The sequence below is a fragment of the Schistocerca gregaria genome, chromosome 2, assembly GCF_023897955.1.
Source record: "Schistocerca gregaria isolate iqSchGreg1 chromosome 2, iqSchGreg1.2, whole genome shotgun sequence".
In the NCBI taxonomy this organism is placed as follows: domain Eukaryota; kingdom Metazoa; phylum Arthropoda; class Insecta; order Orthoptera; family Acrididae; genus Schistocerca; species Schistocerca gregaria.
In genome coordinates, this window is record NC_064921.1 from 86,007,709 (window position 1) to 86,027,936 (window position 20,228).

The following is a 20,228-nucleotide window of genomic DNA, read 5'->3' on the forward strand; positions in this document are numbered from 1 at the left end:
TTCAGGTGTTCTGGGAACAGAGGTGATGCAAAACTTTTTTTGATGTATCTTAATTTCATTTCAAATGTGAACATTTCAGACTGTATCTGAGAGTAAGATATGGATACGAATGAAATACATGAATATTTTTATCCTATCACTTTTATCCACAATACCAGGATCATCTAGCAATTCTAACTGATGTTAGTACATCATAAAAAATGACTTTTTGTGAGCAAGTTGTGAAACTCCTTTCTGCAATCACAGGCTACTTTTCAATATTGTATATACTTTATAGGCTTCATCATACCTTACATTTAATTTCAGTTGTTTCAGGTGGGTTTTCAAGATGCTGATATCCCTTAACTTTCACAAAAATTTACTGGCCAAAGGTATTTGAGGATATGACACTTTCTAGATGTTCTGTAGGCAAAGTTTTTTGGGGAAAAAAATTCATTTCACTGATAAAGAGAAAAATATAGTACTAATTTTGAATACAAATGAGCAAGCTTTACTGGCACAAGATCTGATTATTTGTTGTCCAGAAACATAATTAAGAACTTAAAAATGTAAATTATTATAAAAGAGAATTTACTAACAAAAATACATTCCATTATTTTTCTGAGGTACTCCGCGCGGGCTCCTTGCTGTCCCAACAGCGTTAAAGCTGCACTTGATGTCCTAACATGCAAAGTAATCGAAAGCAGCAAAAAGTCTTCTGCGAAAATCATGGGGTCACAGAATACCAACAACCAGAAGATTATAACAATAATATACATACTGGTATAAAAACTCTTTTTTCTTTTTCAGAAATTTGGAGTTTGTTCAACTGTGTTGTTACTAGATCATTAACCTCTGATCATATTTTGTAATTAAATGTAGAATAAAAGCCTTCCTGTAAAACAGAGTAAATGAGTCCTAGTTTTGGTAGAAGTTAAGTTTTTCTAAAGACATAAGAAGAATTGCCAACAAGTCCGGGGTTCGCAGACTTCTTGGAGCTGAAGACCAGTGACGACATAATTTATAAATTAATTGAACCCTCACAATATCCAGAAACTAGAAAATAAAAATCATTAAAAAAAGAAAATAAATGCAGTACATACATACTACAAGATTCAAAATCATGTCCGCTTGTCCACAGAATGTGATATTACTAAGGTCACAAACTAACGCAGTAAACCATGCTCATTACAATTAGTATAGTGTCCAGAAAAACTGCTGTACCTTTACGGCAGTAGCTGTATTCCGTGCGAGCTGCTGTGCTAGTGCCAGTATGGTCGCACCATCTGGCCTCTGCAACTGATCTGCACCAAGTATAATTATTGGCCTCTTGGAACACGACAAAACTTTGCTGTAAGGATGCTGTCCTGACACCAACTGTTTCAACACATCAGCACTGTCACCTAAATGCTGTAACAGAAGTAATTGTCACTTACTTCTTCTAGAGAAAGCTGTTGATGAAATAAATACAATAAAATAAATACAGCTGAATTATTCCTGGAATATGGTAGTACTTCTAGATGATATTTACTTCACGAAACTGCAAGGGTAAGAATAAAAAAAAATGTTCTTAACTTTCTACTGAAAACTTATTTTACCTAGTGTCATTTCAGCTGCATCTAGTACATCCAAACACTATCAAAAAGCCTAACTATTTTTCTAATTGCGTTGAAGTCACTCACATTTTTAGTATTTGGGAAGAGGGAAGAAAACAGCGAGAGGAATGGTTTTGTGTGTGTGTGTGTGTGTGTGTGTGTGTGTGTGTGTGTGTGTGTGTGTGTGTGTGTGTAGGGGGGGGGGAGGGGGGGGGGGGGTAACACAGAAAATGTATTGGTAAAGTGAAATTTTCATAAGTACCTCATGCAACATCAGAATCATAAAAAAAATTATATATATAAGAGTCTTTGCCTTTAAATATGTCTGTGTGTGTGTGTGTGTGTGTGTGTGTGTGTGTGTGTGTGTGTGTGTGCACCTGTCCTTTTTTTCCCCTAAGGGAAGTCTTTCCGCTCCCGGGATTGGAATGACTCCTTACCCTCTCCCTTAAAACCCACATCCTTTCGTCTTTCCCTCTCCTTCCTGAAGAAGCAACCATCGGTTGCGAAAGCTAGTAATTCTGTGTGTGTGTTTGTGTGTTTTGTTCATGTGCCTGTCTGCCAGCGCTTTCCCGCTTGGTAAGTCTTGGAATCTTTGTTTTTAATATATTTTTCCCATGTGGAAGTTTCAACACACACACACACACACACACACACACACACACACACATATCCATCCGCACATACACAGACACAAGCAGACAAATATATATATATTAAAAACAAAGATTCCAAGACTTACCAAGCGGGAAAGCGCCGGTAGATAGGCACAATAAATAAAATGCACAAACACACACACAGAATTTCGAGCTTTCGCAACCGGCGGCTGCTTCGTCAGGAAAGAGGGAAGGAAAAGGAAAGATGAAAGGGTGTGGGTTTTAAGGGAGAGGGTAAGGAGTCATTCCAATCCCGGGAGCCGAAAGACTTCCCTAAGGGGGAAAAAAGGACAGGTGTACACTCGCACACACACACATATCCATCCGCACATACACAAGACACAAGCAAAGTTTAATATTGAACAATATGAAACTATGCAGTCAGTAACAGGAAGGTCTAGAACACCAAAATGTGGTTATTCAGAAGTGAGCAAGCCATGGCAATGAATGTAAAGTAAGAAACATAAAAATGTTTAACCAAATATAAACTTCTGAGCACCTATCATTTCACAAAAATCTGATTTGGAAAATTCACCGCATTTAACTTGCTTTTCACTTTCTGCCAACAAATCTCTAACCCTTTTACATGTACACTCCATACATACCCATAAATATCCAGCTTGCAACAAGTGCATTTTCTGTGGAGAATTGCTGAAATGATCACACTTCCTCAATGTATTATATCTGTGATTTGTGTGTGACGTTACGTAATGTCTCTGTGAAATAGACACACACTATGGAAATAAAATTACTTTTGTTCGATATTCAAAATTCACATTTTTATTGTTCCCCAACATTTCTGGTGCCAAAACCCAGGAGGCAGTAATACAGATGGTAACTCTCATAGTCACAGGGATGCCAATGACACATCGAGTGTGCACACACCAATTCCGAGCAACTATGTGATAGCTACAGGGCAGGATCTCTGTGTGTAATGCACAATGCACACCTCCATCTGTCACTCAAACATTGGGGCTTTCTGTTTATCTGTATTCAACACTGAAACATACCATGTTACTGACCACATACTAGTAACTGAAGTAACAGCTGAGAAGAACATAAGAGGACAACTGAATGTGTAACAAACCTAGTTGATCCCTAGTGAGAAAGTCAATATGGAATCTTGCGGAGAACTGTCACGGATCATGGCCTCTTTTTACTTCTACTAAAACGTAGACAAGGAACATGACACTCCAATGTTACTCACTTTGTCAGCCAAATAAATTTGCTTAACAACTCCAAGCCCAAAAAATTGGGGTGGAGCATGTTTGTAGTCATCTGCAGGAAACTTTAGTTAATTTGATAACCTTGGATAACACTATTCAAAACTTACTCGACAACAGAGTATGAAACCGATGTCTCAGCATGTGAAGAATACACAGATGTGGTGAAACAAGTGATCCTGAAGGCAAAATATAGTATGAGGGAAGAATTTCACTTGTCACAGTGGTTGGGACAACTGAAGGTTTTCTACACAGTCACGTAGCAGTATTCAACAACCACAGATTACGCTAGAGTCATTCTCCAGTAACAATTAACACTGGGCTTACTTCTGTTAACAGTAGGAGTCTGATTCAAAAGTAGATTCATAATTGTCACTAAACACGTGTTTCATAGTTGTTATCTTGAGGGGGAACCCAAGAGTTTGGTAAAAGGAATTGCTGTAACTGTAACTTCCTATGAGCACACAAAAGAGATTTTGTGTATGCATTATAATGAAAATGTAGTATTATTCAGGCACATCTATATTATCTGGAAGCCATCCTGCATGTATCAGCTGACTCCCCAGAACCTCTCAACTTAAGATTTATTGAATGCAACAAGCGCATCCAAGCTCTACAGGCACTGAGGGAGAACATACAGTCTTATGTTCAAGCGTTAATTCCTAAAATACTTCACACTTTTCCAGGGAACATATGTCAGAAGGGAACATTCTGAAACTACAGGAATTCTTGTCAGAAGAAATAGACTGACAGCATCAAGCATATGGGGGGGGGGGGGGTTCTCTTAGGTTAACTGACATTGTACAACCTACGACAGCCCTCAATGTTCGTCCTAAGCCAGGATATACAGTAAGTAGGTCAGTATGCAAGGTACAATCCCACTGTGTGCTTTGACAGCAGCATGGTCAGTGGGTACAAGAGTGCGAGAGACAGTAAGGAATGTTCATGACTGCCTCAAGATTTTTAGTTCTAATAATAGATTCTTCCTCTGCCTTAATCAGTGGCATACAGCAAAAGACTAACCGGTAGAAAGGGAAAGTGTTTTGTCTCACCACAAGCCAGTCAGTAAAATCTGGCACATTCTACTTCAACAACATCTCTTGTTGAATACAGTTCTGTCAACAATGTGAACACTGGGCATCTACGATACACATGCCTTCAGACAGCCTATGTGTAAGTAATAGGACCCACCACAGTAAGCAGACACACGCTGCATTATGGTGGCAGCCAGTCTAGTTTTGTCAGTAGATTGCTGATCGATAACTTAAAAGTAGAAGTCATGAAAAAAATCTATGCATTTGAGTTTTCATTTGCTACAACACCATCCCGATGTCTGGTCAGACTGGCACTGATAAGCACATAGTGCCATGCTCACATTAAGGTTACTGTATTTGCGGGTTTTCATTCCTTTTCAAGATATCTACTGGTACCACAAGCACTCAAAATGAAACACAGTACTGATACTGAACTGGCCGATCCAGCAGAAGGATACAATGATTTTTCCCATAGAGTTACAAATCAGAGCAGAGCATTATTGGAGACTGCAGCACCAAAACATGTCTCTCAATCACTGGCCTTATTGCCTTTGAAATTCAGATGGATCTTTAGTGGAAGCTGCTTAAGTATTTCTGCAGACCGAACTATCATAAACCTCATCAAGCTGCCATGCAATCACACATCCTGACAATACAGTCAGGTGTTTTGGAGATTTAGAGGCAGTTGGGATATGCACCAATCAAGAGTGTGCAATGAGTGCAAAAGATTCAAAACTTCAAAGAATTTCACGCTTCCTATTCTGTCAAGGATCAACAGGGAGTAGTCCATCTTCCATGGAAATCTGAAGTCGTATTCCGTATAACCTCAGTCCTGCTGAAAAATATTTCCTTACATTACAGAGATGTCTGGAGAAGAATGACGCCCTTTGTGCTGTATATGAGACTCAGAAACGAACAAGTTGAACTGGCCCCACACCAGAATTCAACCCATGCCTTTTATTTGCCCCACCAAATAGTAAGGAGGGAGAAACATGGAAGCACAAAATGGTGAATTGTATTCAACGCATCTTCACAAAAAAAGGACTCTCTTCCACTTTATGTTGTCTTAGAAGTCCTGAAGTAACTCCTACGCACTATCAAACGTGATGTTTTGCCATTGTTTCAAGTATTACCCAAGAACTCTTACAGTTCGTCCTCCATCCGGACAACAGAGACCTAGTTAGACTCTTGTGGTACAGTAACAATAATAACAGCCTAAATGAAGCAAATTTAAAAGACTTCCCATTCAGTCTTAAATGTAGTCTGTTCTTACTTTCAGCAGGTCTGAGAGAATTGGCAAGCAAGTACTCATTGCAATTTCTTACTGCAAGTTCCTTGTTGGACCCCAACCTCCATATGGACACCTTTACAGGAGGTGCTGCAGACAAGAATGGCTGCATTCATGAATCAAATGAAACTGCGTTTGTTAAAGTGGGCAACGAACTCTCAGCAGCTAGTTACAATATGGAAATCAGAAGGACAAGAGCTCAGAAAAACTTTGCACATGTTGCAAGTTCATGATAGATGACACATTTTGTATCAACCAACAGCAAGTTATCAACAACATATCAGTCTGTGGCCACCAAAAGAAACTTACCACAAGCAACCATTAACTTATATGACCCTTTAAGTTTGGTAACTCCAGTATCGATAACAGGAAAGATTTTATTTCAAGATACTTGGATACTTGGGCCAGGATGGGATGAACCTTTGCCTGAACATCTTGATGTTCGATGGCATACTTGGATCTCAACTCTTCCAAAAACTATCACACTCTTATGTAAGAAAGTGGATACAAGACTTGGGGACCATATCAACCATGTCTTTCATGATGCTTCAGAGACAGCATAAGGCACAACCTTGTATATTAGGTCAACCACTACTAACAAGTCCCATTTATTATCCCAGTGGAAGCACTGTCGAGGAAAAGAGAATCATGTGGATCACCTATCTACAGAACCCTTGCCTCAGATGCCACATACAATGCACATATGGTGGCATAGCCCACCTCGGGTATCACAACAACGCAGTCTCAGGGCAAATGAATTATCTTGCACCAGGCACTTTTCCAGAAACTATGGACATTCACCTGGATCCATAGGTCTTCCCTGTGGTAATGCCCTAACCAGTAATAGATGTTTAACAATTTAATTCTTACTGGAAACTGCAATATATCACAGCCCATGTTTTTAGATTTAAAAGAAGACTTATTGGCAAAGTGAACTTGCACAGAGAATTTACCGTGGAAGAAACCACATCCACTCAACATTACACAACACCATTGTTGTTTTGTTTTATTTTCTCTTTTTCCTTTTTTTCTCTCCAAGAAATTCAAGCTCATAAGGAAACTGCACCACTACCCACAGGATCAAAAATAAAAGGTCTCAACTCATGTTACATCTCAGTGATCGTTCACAACACCCCAAGTTAACCACAGAAGAAGGACATTCACTTATTGTACATGGAATAATCATTTCTCAAAGCTTTCAATCTTGCATACACACACACATGCTTGCACCATCTTTGAGTCAGAATTGTACTTTCGGAGCTTTGCAGTTCCTCACGTGACTCAGTATGCAGTGTCACTGGTTGAGAAACATAAGCTCCAATGCCAGTCGACCATGAAACAATGCACAGACTCTTCCAAGTAATCTGTGTTTATTTTGCAGAACCACTATATGCCAAAGTAGGAAATACAAGCACTAAATTCTATGTTGCACTATTTACCTGCACTACAGTTAAGAGATTTTCATCTAGAGCTACACTGCATGCAGATCATCAACTGACCGGTTATTATTGGCACTACAAAGATTTATTGGTCAATGCAGCATTCCACATGCCACCTATACTGACATGCAGTTAACAAAGAAACAATGGAACTGCTGTCAAGAATATCTGTTGATAAGACTCACCAATACTTCACTCAACAAGGCTTAACTTTGAAATTTATAGCTCTGTGTATGGCTTGGTGGGGTAGATTCTGGGAAATAATGGTCATCTCAATGAAAAGATGTCTCAGGAAAATACTCAGACACTCGACTACAGATAAGGAGAGCTACACACTGTGCTCGTAAATAATGAAGCCGCCCTGAACTGAAGACCCATTTCCCAAATTGAGGACAAAGTACTCACTCCAACACACTTCATCATGGAAAAGAAACTTACAACATTGCCAACTGGACCTGAACCACTGACCGCAGCAGACTCGACGAGAGAGTTCAAATTCCATCAGAAAACAGTAGCAGATTACTTAACTTCCAACAAGTTAAATGCCCAAACAGAGCAATGATGAGAATCCGAGTAGGCGACACTGTACTTCTACAAGCAGGTCTTCCACAGCACCTGTGGAAGAGGGCTGGAGCAGTACAGGAGCTGACAGAAGGCAGTGATGGAATGTGACACACAGCCATCCTTGTGACTGCTGAAGGCTGATACATCACTAGACCTGTCCAGCTGGCCAGACCTCTGGAGATAGACCAAGGAGGGGAGGATATGAAGAATCACTGAAACAACACTTCCCCCGTGCGGTATCAATGAACTGTCAATGATGTGTTACGTAATCTCTCGCTGCTATAGAAGCACTGTAAAATAAACTGAATTGAGTTTGACATTCAAAATTCACATTGTAACTGCCCCCAACATTTACAATTCAAATTAAGAGTTTCTTCTTAGCCTACTATTAGGTCAGTATTAACACCTGTATTAAGATGCCAGGATATAAGCATCATGGGAAATGATAAACATTTTCTGCAAAGTTAAGAAAGCAACTGATTAGAACAGTGGAAATACACACCCTGAAAATGAGACCTGTGAAATAAATGATAAAACAGAATGCTATATAAGGGTCAGCCTAGTCAGAATGGAGGAGTGTGACAACCAGATGTGTGTGGAAACAGAAAAACAAAAAAACTGGAATTTTAGGTTATGTAAGAAAGTGATCACTCTTCTCTCACTTATGGGCTAAGCTTCATAGGTGACAAATGGTATAACAAACTGCATGTAGGAAATAAACTGACAGATTTGTTGCCAGATATGTGCTGTCTAACAACAAAAGAGAAGCACCCAAAAAGCTGGGGAGGAAACGAAATGGATATTCACGGGTTGAGAGGGTCTGTGATGATATTTCAGTGCTTATAAAATAAAGTCAAATTTACAAATAAATTGGAAATATGAGCCCATTTATCGGTATGACATTGAGCCCCCTCTGGCTGACATGCCTGCACCGATTCATTTGGGCAGGTGTCATCAAGTCATTGTATCACCTCCAGTCATTAATATCCTGGACACCGAAATGGAGTTAACTACCAAGCTTGTTCCACAAATGTTCTATCAGAGACAGATCTGAGGATCTTCCTGGTCATAGGTACATCTCAACACATACAGTCCGTAGAGACATGTGCCATATGTGAACGAGCATTGAAAAATGACACCATAATACTGTTCTTTGAGAAGTTACACATGAGGGCGTGGGATGTCAGTGATGAACTATTGTGCCATCAGGGTTCCTGCAATCACTACCAGTCATGCCACAGTTATGGTACTGTGCCCCTCTAATCATTGGAAGAATGGAAACTCAGCCCAGGTCACTGCAATATGCACAAACAATCGTCATCAAAAATGTGTAGAACTACAATTTATTGTGTCCCACAATGTGACGCCATTCATCAGCAGTCCGGGCTTCCCAGTCATTGAGAACACAAATTACTGTCTCGTGTGTAGACTGCCGTTAATACTACACCACAAATGACTGTCTTGTGAAACTCCAGCTGCTGTTAGTCTCTGAACAATAGTGCAGGATGTCACAGAATGTTGCTGGGAGTCCAATACTTTTTCTCAGATCACAGTCACAGATACGAAGGGGGTCATGATGTGCTTCATGCACAATGTGGTGATCCTCCCTTGTGGTGGTCAGATGTGGTTGTCGAGAAAATTAATGATGATTATGAATGCCCTCAGGTTCCCCCCGTCCAAAGTCAGGCCAATGTCACATCCAGATGCCCAACAACTCTGGATATTACACATTTCGAGCAACTGGAAAAACTAAGACCCATAATGAGGCCCCTTCAAACTCTGTCAGTTGCTAATAATGCCTCCCATCTGAGCATGAAGCATCTCTGTGTCCTTCACAGTGATAACACCTGATGCTGTTCACACCCCTTATACAAGGTATGTTCAAAAACTTCAGGAACATTCATAATTTTGAACCAATGATGTGTTGCAGAGAAATTCGGTTAGCATCCCTACACACACCACTGTTTAATGTGTAACTGTTGAAAGTTTCATTGCTGTATGTCTGATAGTTATTGTTCAGTGTTTTATCGAGTAGAACACTGTGTTGTACAGTTTGTGAATTTCGATATGGCAGAGTTAAGGGAACAATGCATCTGCATTAAATTTTGTGTGAAACTCAAAAAAATCTTTACAGACACATACCAAATGATGCAGAAAGCTTATGGTGATGAATTCTTAAGCCCCACTCGGTGTTACGAATGGTTCACAAGGTTTAAAAACAGCCAAACAGAAGTTAAAGATGAACCTTGTTCAGGATGTCCTTTGATGTCTACCAAAGACCCTCGTTTCATGAACGTCAACTAAATTGTGCATGTCAATCGAAGACTGATTATAAGAAAGATTGCAGATGAATGTAACATTTCAGTTGGATCATGTCATGACATCCGTACACAGAATCTTCGAATGGATCATGCTGCCGCTAAGTTCGTCCCACCCACAGCTCGTGAGTCATGACCAGAAAGACATTTGCCTCTCTATTTGTGAAGAGCTTTTGGATGGCGCAAATGAGAACGAGATGTTCCTTAAGAGAATCTAACTTGTGATAATATGCGGGTCTACAATTATGACGTTGAGACCAATATTCAACCTTCACAATGGGTCAGGAAATGTACTAAATGGTTCAAATGGCTCCAAGCACTATGGGTCTTAACTTCTGAGGTCATCAGTCCCCTAGAACTACTTCAACCTAACTAACCTAAGGACATCACACACATCCATGCCTGAGGCAGGATTCGAACCTGCGACCGCAGCAGTTGTGCGGCTCCAGACTGTAGTGCCACAGAGACAAACTGTTAATTGATGGTACTACTGGGGCATGTTATGACACTTGTGAGAAAATGTGAGAAGGAAACGGCCTGAAATGTGGCGTGATACGTCATGCCTCTTGCCTCATGATAACACACCTGTACAATCACCCCGTTAGTGTGTGACTATTACACAAAAAATGAAATCACTTGCTGCCTCATCTTCCACACTCCAGACCTGGCCTCTGCAGACTTTTTTATTCCCGGTGTTGAAAATTCCGTGAAAAGGATGAAGATTTGCAACGACTGATGAAACGAAAGAAAATCTGCAGATGGTGTTTCACGCGATCCAGCAAGAGTTGCATCAAGACTGCTTCCATAATTGGAAATGGTGTTGGGAGCAGTGTACCAATTGTGGAGGAGAGTATTCCGGAGGATACCATGCACAATAACTAAAAGGTAAGGGCAGACATATTTTGTAGACAAAGTTCTGGAATGTTTTGAACAGACCTCGTAACGCAAACAATGCTAATACACTCTGGTGGCTGTTCTTTCTGTCACAGATAATTTCAACTCTTACATAATTGCTGATAATAAAACAGAAAGAAACTTCCACATGGGAAAAATATATTAAAAACAAAGATTCCAAGACTTACCAAGCGGAAAGCGCCGGCAGACAGGCACAATGAACAAAACACACAAACACACACACAGAATTACTAGCTTTCGCAACCGATGGTTGCTTCTTCAGGAAGGATAGGGAAAGACGAAAGGATGTGGGTTTTAAGGGAGAGGGTAAGGGGTCATTCCAATCCCGGGAGCGGAAAGACTTCCCCCGGATGGATGGATGTGTGTGTGTGTGTGTGTGTGTGTGTGTGTGTGTGTGTGTGTGTGTGTGTGTGTGTGTGTGTACACCTGTCCTTTTTTTCCCCTAAGGGAAGTCTTTCCGCTCCCGGGATTGGAATGACTCCTTACCCTCTCCCTTAAAACCCACATCCTTTCGTCTTTCCCTCTCCTTCCTGAAGAAGCAACCATCGGTTGCGAAAGCTAGTAATTCTGTGTGTGTGTTTTGTTCATTGTGCCTGTCTGCCGGCGCTTTCCCGCTTGGTAAGTCTTGGAATCTTTGTTTTTAATATAATTGCTGATAATATCTATATGTATGAAGATGCACTGATATCCCTCTATGTCTTCTGAGTGTTTCATTTATGTGTCAGGCAGTGTACTATAGTGTATCAGTAAAATAAAAAATGTGATGGTGAAAGGAAAATGAAATCATTCATGAACAGGAAAAATAGGAGTAAGGGTAAATAAGGGCATGACCAAAAGATGATGAAATATCAACACGGAGGAATAAATCCTGCATTACTAACCCAATCAACCAAAGATTACTGATGCCAGATAATGTTACAGTTTCACAACAGACAGTTACCATCTTGAGTAAGCCAGTTCCATAATATAGAATGACAATCAATCTTTAACCTAAGATTTTTTTATCTTGTCCAACACTGTTTTTAAAAACAAGCTGCTTACCTCATACTCATATGTTAAATTCACTTTAGGCCCAATAAGAGCTATTTCACTCTCCTTGTGTAGATATGCCTTTCGTATCCTAGTATTCAAGATAGGTGCTTCAAACCTAGGATTGGTACCAATCAACAGGATACGATCTGCTTCCTCAACCCCTGAAACAGTTCCAGATGAAATTAGTGCTGAAAGGGGGGTGGTGTAGGACAGGAGAAAAAAAATGAAACATGTCACTACCTCAATATAAAAGATGGTAGTAATTTTTGTTTACAGTGACCATGTGTTGGGGTGTAGAGAATATGTAACAAAAATTGAGCATCAGCAACTGAACAACTGAATTCCGGAGATAAACTATTCATTTCAAGTTTTGATACTGTTACGCATAAGATACAAATTTACACACTGACAGCAAAAATCCACATAGCATCAACAAAAAATATGAATACCACACACCCACAAATCTGAATTTCGGTTCATTAACACCGCGAGCGGCGACAGGCCGTAAACGCTCATTATCAGAATGAGACGAACAGTGCATGACACAGTACAGTAATGCATTTTCAGCTCAGGGTGACGTAAACACCTATAACAAAGAGAATGGCACTTATAAGATCAAATAAAAATACGCAATCAATTCAAAACAGACGAAGAACGTGAAAAAGGAAGGGTACCCGTGTAAATACGGACGGAGCGTCTGACGCAGAGCAATGGCTACCTGGTAAAGCTTAACTGCTAAGCTTACAACTCGAACCAAACTACTGTAGCTGTATCGTCATTCATTCGACCTAAATTGTGTCTCATCTTACACTGGACCAACTGTCTTTCGATTTGGAGGGGCGGCCTAAAACTTTTCGTTCGCCTTAAATTTCGAGTCTCAAATTTCAGGTGCGGCTTAGATTCGGGAAATTTTTTTTTTCCTTGATTTAGAGTCTCGTTTTTCAGGTGCGGCTTAGATTCGAGTGTGGCTTAGATTCAAGTATATATGGTAAGTATTTGTATTTCACTTTTTAATCTGACTAAGATTCATGAGAAACTTGCAGTTATCCCTCTGCCTTCTTCCTCTGAAACACCAGAATCTGAAGGACAGTCACTAAATTTCTTTCTGAATGGAAATACTTACCTGCTATCCTGCTGTTCAGAATATAATTCGATCTCAGATCTGTTCCAGAACCATCTTGAGGGAAAGTGTATTCTGTGCACAAAGCTTCTGATCCCAATCTGTTCAGCAAATCTTTCAGTGCAACAAGGGCCTGAAAATGGCATTAGAACAATCAATGTGTACAAATAAGCTCTGTGAAGATTGTGAAACATAAGATTTCAAATAATAAAACAATCAACGAGTCAATTACAAAACTAATCAAATTTTACTTATAGATATGATAAGGGAAGTTCTGGAAAAATGCAAATAATTTATGAGTAAAGGAGACACTGAATAGTAAAAACACTGAGTCATTGAAAAAAAATAGAGAATTGAGCTAGCTTTTGAACTATTGCTTTAACAATTATAAGTACACTAAAAGAGAGAGAGAGAGAGAGAGAGAGAGAGAGAGAGAGAGAGAGAGACTTGACATGTCACAAACTAGGCAGTGAAAATTTTGCATAATTTATAACATGACAAATAAGGCCAAACTGGCAGTTTTAGCCAATATAATGCAAAACTTGCATCTTTTTTAGACAAAAGTCACAAAATTCTGCATTTCCCTGTTCCTGTGTAAAAATGTAAATCTGAAGGCAGTATTTTACTAACATCAGTAACTCCGTGTCATTTAATGCTCAAAATGGATCTTGACTCTTTTCGAAGACTTAAGTACACATACAATCTTAAAAAGAACGGATGCCCTTTATGTCATTTCAGCCGAAAACAGCTTTATCCACCACTCTCACACATTCTCAGCATTCTGTTGCATCCCCAGCAACATGTCTCTCTCTCTCTCTCTCTCTCTCTCTCTCTCTCTCTCTCTCTCTCCCCCCCCCCCCCCCCCTCCAGCTCATTAAAGGATTCACCTAAAAACTAGAGAAGTCTAACTTCTTTTTTTGTTTGATTATTGACTCAATGCTTCTACTACTTTGTCAGTTGTCTCCCATACTGCTAAATTACATTCTGCCAGAGCTTCCATTACCATATTTAAAGTGCCATATTTGGTAGTTTTCGTGTTTTATATTTGCATACTAAAAAAATACACAGTTTAACTGATGCACAACATTAAAGCTCTCTCCAAACTGGCTCTCTTCAATGTGATTTGTTCTGTGTTAGTGTCAGGAAATGCGATGTATGATAAAACTGTTATCCCTATTCCATGTTAAAATTGTTCGAAGAAAGATTTTTTTAATTGTGGAAAGTGGAATTTTTTGTGATGAAGCTAGTAAGATTTCGAAAAACAGGAAGACAAATACATCAGACAGCGGTAAAGAAAACAAACACAGCGAAATGCAGTTTCGAGTTAGGTTGCTAATTCTTATAACCGTAGAGGCATGCAAATCTGCGATGTCAAGGAACATAATGCAACTGACAGGAAAACAAAAAATAACACAAAATTAACAAAGATGCTCAAAAAACAAGCCATCACAAATTAACACTGAAATTGGGAAAAGTAACAGAGAAATTATCCATCAAATAAAAACTGTTTCCTGTCACTAGCCAAGGACTTCACAGATATCTAACAAAAACAGTGTATGGAGTTCAAATTTCACTATACTCATAGTTACTTTATTTGAAGCAAGGTTCCTGTTTCAATTCAGGAAATAGTATATTTGTATCTGACGACTTAAAACTACTCTGATAGTCTACACATGGAGTGCTCTGGAGAATTCAAATGTGTCATTATGCTAATTTTAATAACAATCAAAGAATTAACACTAGTGATATAAAATGAAGGTTTGTTTGAACACCACATGTTCAATTTGGCAGGGAGCAGTTCCTTGTCTTCATCTGTCCATAAAACAAACCCAGGAAACCAGTTAAAGAAAAACAAGCAGGCTCAGTAATTACCTCTGCATCTACCAGCCCACCAGCAATGGCAGCCACACTGCTGCCTGCTGCTTTAATTGCCTTGCTTGCTGATATGAGAGCATCTTCCCATTCAACTGCTATCAGCTCACCAGATGCATTTTTCAGCATGGGGGTCACTAACCTCTGTCGTTTAAGACCATCGCAGGCAAAGCGTGATTTATCTGATAGCCATTCTTCATTTATTTCCTAGTAACAGAAATTTGGTTGTAAATTATTTTACAAGAAAGTCATTTTGATTATGTTGCATTTACTCTAAGCCAATATCAAATCATGCTGGTATGTAAATAGTGAAGCAGCAATTAAATTAATAATGAACACAGAAGCTAAGAAGAAACACAGAAGCTAAGAAGAAACACAGAAGCTAAGAAGAAACTCAAATGACAGGAAACTACCACACCTTTATAAAAAACAATAAGGAAGTGTCATTTTATTGCAATAATGACAGATATAAGACACTACTATTTATTTACGGTGAAATGTGTGAACCAGATAATTTTCTTTTGCCTTTCACCTGTTGTACTTCTATGCACACAATTATACAGTGCTAATAACATAAGTTTAATGTATTTGCTTTTGCTTTATTTACTGTTGTATCTTCAAGGACCCTCTATTGGAAATTTGTGGCAAAGTCACTTTCAGCTGTCACTATGTTGATATAGGGGTTTCTTCTGACAAATGTGAGGAAAAAATGCATTTACATGTAGATGAAATATCAGAAATGATGATGAACTTTGTATTTATTTGTTGATCATTTTTGGCTTCAAGTACAGTGTGATACAGACACTGGATAAATCAGGATCAACTGACTATGTACACACTCAACATATGTACAATCATACTTTCCACAAGGTTACATATGAAATATAGCACTTAAAAGAATTATACTTCAAATTTAAACTGCATCTTATATATTTGTATAACTTAATATTCAACTAACAGCCACAGAATACAGATATGTTGAAAAAGGGCACAAGAGTAGTATTTTTGGGTTTTATTGGTAGCCTACATGCTTATGCTGCTAACACACTGCTTTGCTGCCTACGTTCTACCTCGATCCCACTTGCACTGCAGCCAATGAGCAGTCCATTTGCAAATTTGTATTAAAAAAAGTGTAGTGATGATTTCAGCACAAATGAGTCATCATCAACAAAAGTTCACCCTTTACCTCTTTTCTCCAGCACACTAGTTACAATTTCTGAAATCTGTTTTTGGATGTTGTAATAAAACAATGAGGAAATGGAAGAACTCCAACAGGAAATAGATAATAGATAACAATCAATAATAGTGATAATAGATAATAGTAGATGATGATGATGATGATGATAATAATAATAATAATAATAATAATAAATAACAACACACAATAAATAATAGACACAAGAGTATTTACAAAAATACAGTTGAGATTTCCCAAAAATTTGTTTCGACAAGCACATTTCCTCAAAATATTTTTGTGTATGACATCTTATGAAACCAAAATATAAAATGGAGGAATGCAGTTCTAAAATTTCAACAAGTTGTGACATGCTCATGTTCACGATATGATGGAGCAAGAAGAGGAGTTTGAAGCTTTGATTCAGTTATTGTGAAGTGGATAATAGCAGCTAGAACTTGGGCAATGAATAAAAAGTGTTTTGCGACTGTTAGCAGACTATTCATTTCTGTTCTCTTTCCATAAAACAATATGCAAGAAAACAATTGTTACATAATTAGGACATTAATAGAAAAAGTAATATAGGCAAAAACCATAAGACAAGAATAAAATTGTTGAGACTTGTGGGTATCTCACTGGATAGTGACACTAAAACTTGATCGTTGGTGGAAGGCCCCAACTGGCACACGGAACGGTCAATTTTTCTTTTGCCTGTTGTTCTGCTTAGATACAGTTGTAAATTTTATTTGCATAATTGTTTCGCCTTCTGTAACCAGAGTGAGTTAACATAAAAGTTTTCTGGGTATGGTACCATGTCATATTGAAAAAACGCATTACTATTTACATTCATTACTCAACGTTAAGGTTGCCTTTAGCGCAGAAACAGGTGCACAACACTGCAACAAAAATTTTTGACCATTTAACCAGTGATATAAAATGTCTAAAAGGCAGCAAGGTAAACCTTTAAGATAAATTGGAAAAGTTTCTCCTAGACAACTCTTCCTACTCCGTAGAAGAACTGCTGTTTGTAATGTGTAAAACGTTGTGGGTAGGAATTGCTAACTCAATCTGTATATCTTGTTTTCATTTTGGGGAAAAAATTGTATGGTGATGTTAAGAGTACAAATAGATGTACAAATTAATTTTCAATATGAATATAAAATGACTCCTTCCACATCATGACAATTTATCGTGCAAAATGATCCTTTGAACATGAAACTAACTAAAACTCAACTAACTGGTGAAACAGCATTCTGGCCATGGTCACAGTGGTTCTCTGCTGTGTCTACTGATGTGGACAATGGCTGGCACACTGGGGCACAGCATATACCTGAAGCTGGCACAAAAGGACATGCACACTGCCAGAAAAAAAAAAGAAAAAAAAATCGTACAGGCTTCTAATTAACTCAAGATTTATTATTGCAACAGTGCATATGGAGTACATAAAATGATTACATTTACAAATCAATGGCACAAGCAGTTCTGAGCTGCCAGGCATCGACCCATGCAAAAACACCTATATTAATATGTGGTGTAGCCTCCATGGACGGCAATGCAGGTGCAGGTGCAGGTGCAGGTGCAGGTGCTGGTGCTGGTGCTGGTGCTGGCACTGGCACTGGCTCTGACATCCAGTTGATCATACAGATGGCAAATATCGTCCTGGGTTATGTTATGCCACACCTGCTCAACATGTTCACATAGTTCTGTAAGAGTCTTTCGCTGATGAGTCGCACAAGTCACTTCTCATCCCATCGTTTCCTACAAGTCTCGAGATCATGCTGACCAGGTAAGTTGCTCCACATCTTCTCAGCACATTGAGTTTCACAGGCAGTTTGTGGATGAGCATTATCCTGTTGGAACAACACATCACCTTCCTGTTGCAAGAACAGCAAAAGAATGTGTCTAACAACATTCTGCACATACCGAGTGCTGCTTAGCATCCCCTTCAGAAACACGAAAGGTGAAAGAGTTGTAGCTTATCGCACCCTAGACCATAAGGCCTGATGAGGGGCCAGTGTGTCTCTGACAAATGCACTCAATGATACAGCACTCACCAGGTCTATGTCATATTCGCAAATGGCCATCACTTGTATGCAAGCAGAATCTGCTTTCATCGCTGAAAACCACAGTGTGTCAGTCCATCTTCCAAGTGATCTTCTTACAGCACCAGTCAAGCCTGTGCGCGTCAATGTTGTTGCTCGAGTGGAAGATGGGCTAAAGGTGCGTGTGCACTTACTAATAACTGGTTCACAAAAGTTAATGTTAACACATCTGAGCTCACAAGACCTCTTACCTGCGCTGTATTAGCCATACGATCTGCCACTACTGCCCGTGCAGTACAATGATCCTAGTGGGCATCTGTGCTGCGTGGACATCTAGAATGTCTTCTATTTGTGTGAGAATGTTAACTTGACCACTGATACCAGCACTGTCACACAGCTCATCTAAATTGTGTGACAATTCTTCGAAAGGACTATCCCACCACTTTGAAGGCCATAATTCGACCCCTTTCAAACTCATTCAGTTGACTGTAGGAAGTTTGACTGTCTGTGACATGGTTGCCTGCTTGCTTCACACATCTGCACCACACTGAGCTTTCTGGCTGTAAGCATACCCTAATAAAGGCCTTTTTGGCCAAAAGCTCACTTTCTGACTGTCTTTTTGTTTTGCCTATCTGTGACTCAGCATCTCTGCTATATGGTGAGTAGTAACTATCCTTTTCATAACACTGTTACATTCCATCCTGGGTTGTCATTATTTGAGTTACCCTTTTAAAGGATAGACACAGGCAGTGCACTGGTAGCTATCCTGAGTCCAGCCTGTCTTCTACAACAACCACAAGATCGAGGCTGTGCGAGGCACAACCAACGACAAGATAGATGCTCTGCACACTAAGTCTGCAGAAGGTGGAAATTGAGTGTGGAGAAACACACACTGGTGAGATCGGCGTGAAAGTAGCAATGTGCATATGGTAGCACGAGTGCTACAGTCAACTTAGGTTGTACAACAAATCTGCAGGAAGACTGTGGCAAGGAAATAAAATTTAATGAGTGGATCGTTAAACTCAAGATCAGAGAGGCCATCCAAATATCAAAACATCTCAGCAACACTAATAGAGGGGATGGACTCAGACCTGCCCCACTATAGCTGTCAGCCATCACAGCATAACAGGTCACACTAACAACATGAGACAAGTGTTAGCACCAAGCAACTTCTGCCACAGAACCTGCGCCCAGCAGGAGGAAATCAGAAGTTCACAACTAATGACCACCATTCATGGTACATGTTGCAAGAAACAACAGACAACAATAGATCTTCACTCCCTCAAGCACAATAGCCTACTGTAGTAAAGTTTTTACTACTTCTGCCTCATGTGACCAGTTACATCATTTTTTTTTTTTTTATTACGACAATGTCATGCTCAATGAGTAGTCATAACATAATCTAATTGACTCTTGACAGCAAAAGTACACCAGTGGGCCCAGAAGAATGCCACTGTAACAGTGATGTCACCAGTAATACTTTTCTATAATATAACACGATATCATACACAGAGAACTTCTGTCATTTTATTTGTAATCCTTAATCAGTACCTGAAGATTTGTTACATTTTTGATATTTATACTCAGAAAATAAATCTATTTCAAAGTATGTCAGATAAAATAGTGGTCTGGATTTTGGTTTGAAACTGCATTTATCAGGTAATTTCACGTTTTAGCATTATGAGGGAGAATTTACACCTGTTGTCGGATTTATCCAAAGTGTGAATTTTTCAAATTCCTAATCATTGCAGACAATAAATTTTAGTGAATACGTGTTAATAAACTGAGATTTCAAGATCTTGTTTATGTTGAAATGGCAGTTCTATCTTCATTACTCAATCTCCTCCCGCACAGGCTATGAAAGCCCAATGGTACTGATCAGCCGCCGTGTCATTCTCAGCCCATAGGCATCACACCTGGATGCAGATATGGAGGGGCTTGTGGTCAGCACACCGCTCTCCCAGCCATATGCCAGTTTCT

General features: G+C 39.3%; 1 protein-coding gene across 2 annotated transcripts in view; it reads right to left on the reverse strand.

The window, feature by feature from the left end:
- Positions 1 to 20,228, reverse strand: part of LOC126336371 (NADH-ubiquinone oxidoreductase 75 kDa subunit, mitochondrial) — an 87,090-nt gene that overhangs the window by 23,989 nt on the left and 42,873 nt on the right. For both annotated transcript variants that reach the window (XM_049999977.1, XM_049999976.1), the window contains exons 7-10: positions 15,033 to 15,239; positions 13,164 to 13,293; positions 12,050 to 12,201; positions 1,204 to 1,389 (exon numbers count right to left, since the gene is read on the reverse strand). In XM_049999977.1, the coding sequence (XP_049855934.1) occupies positions 1,204 to 1,389; positions 12,050 to 12,201; positions 13,164 to 13,293; positions 15,033 to 15,239 (675 nt within the window). The remainder of the gene's footprint in view (positions 1 to 1,203; positions 1,390 to 12,049; positions 12,202 to 13,163; positions 13,294 to 15,032; positions 15,240 to 20,228) is intronic.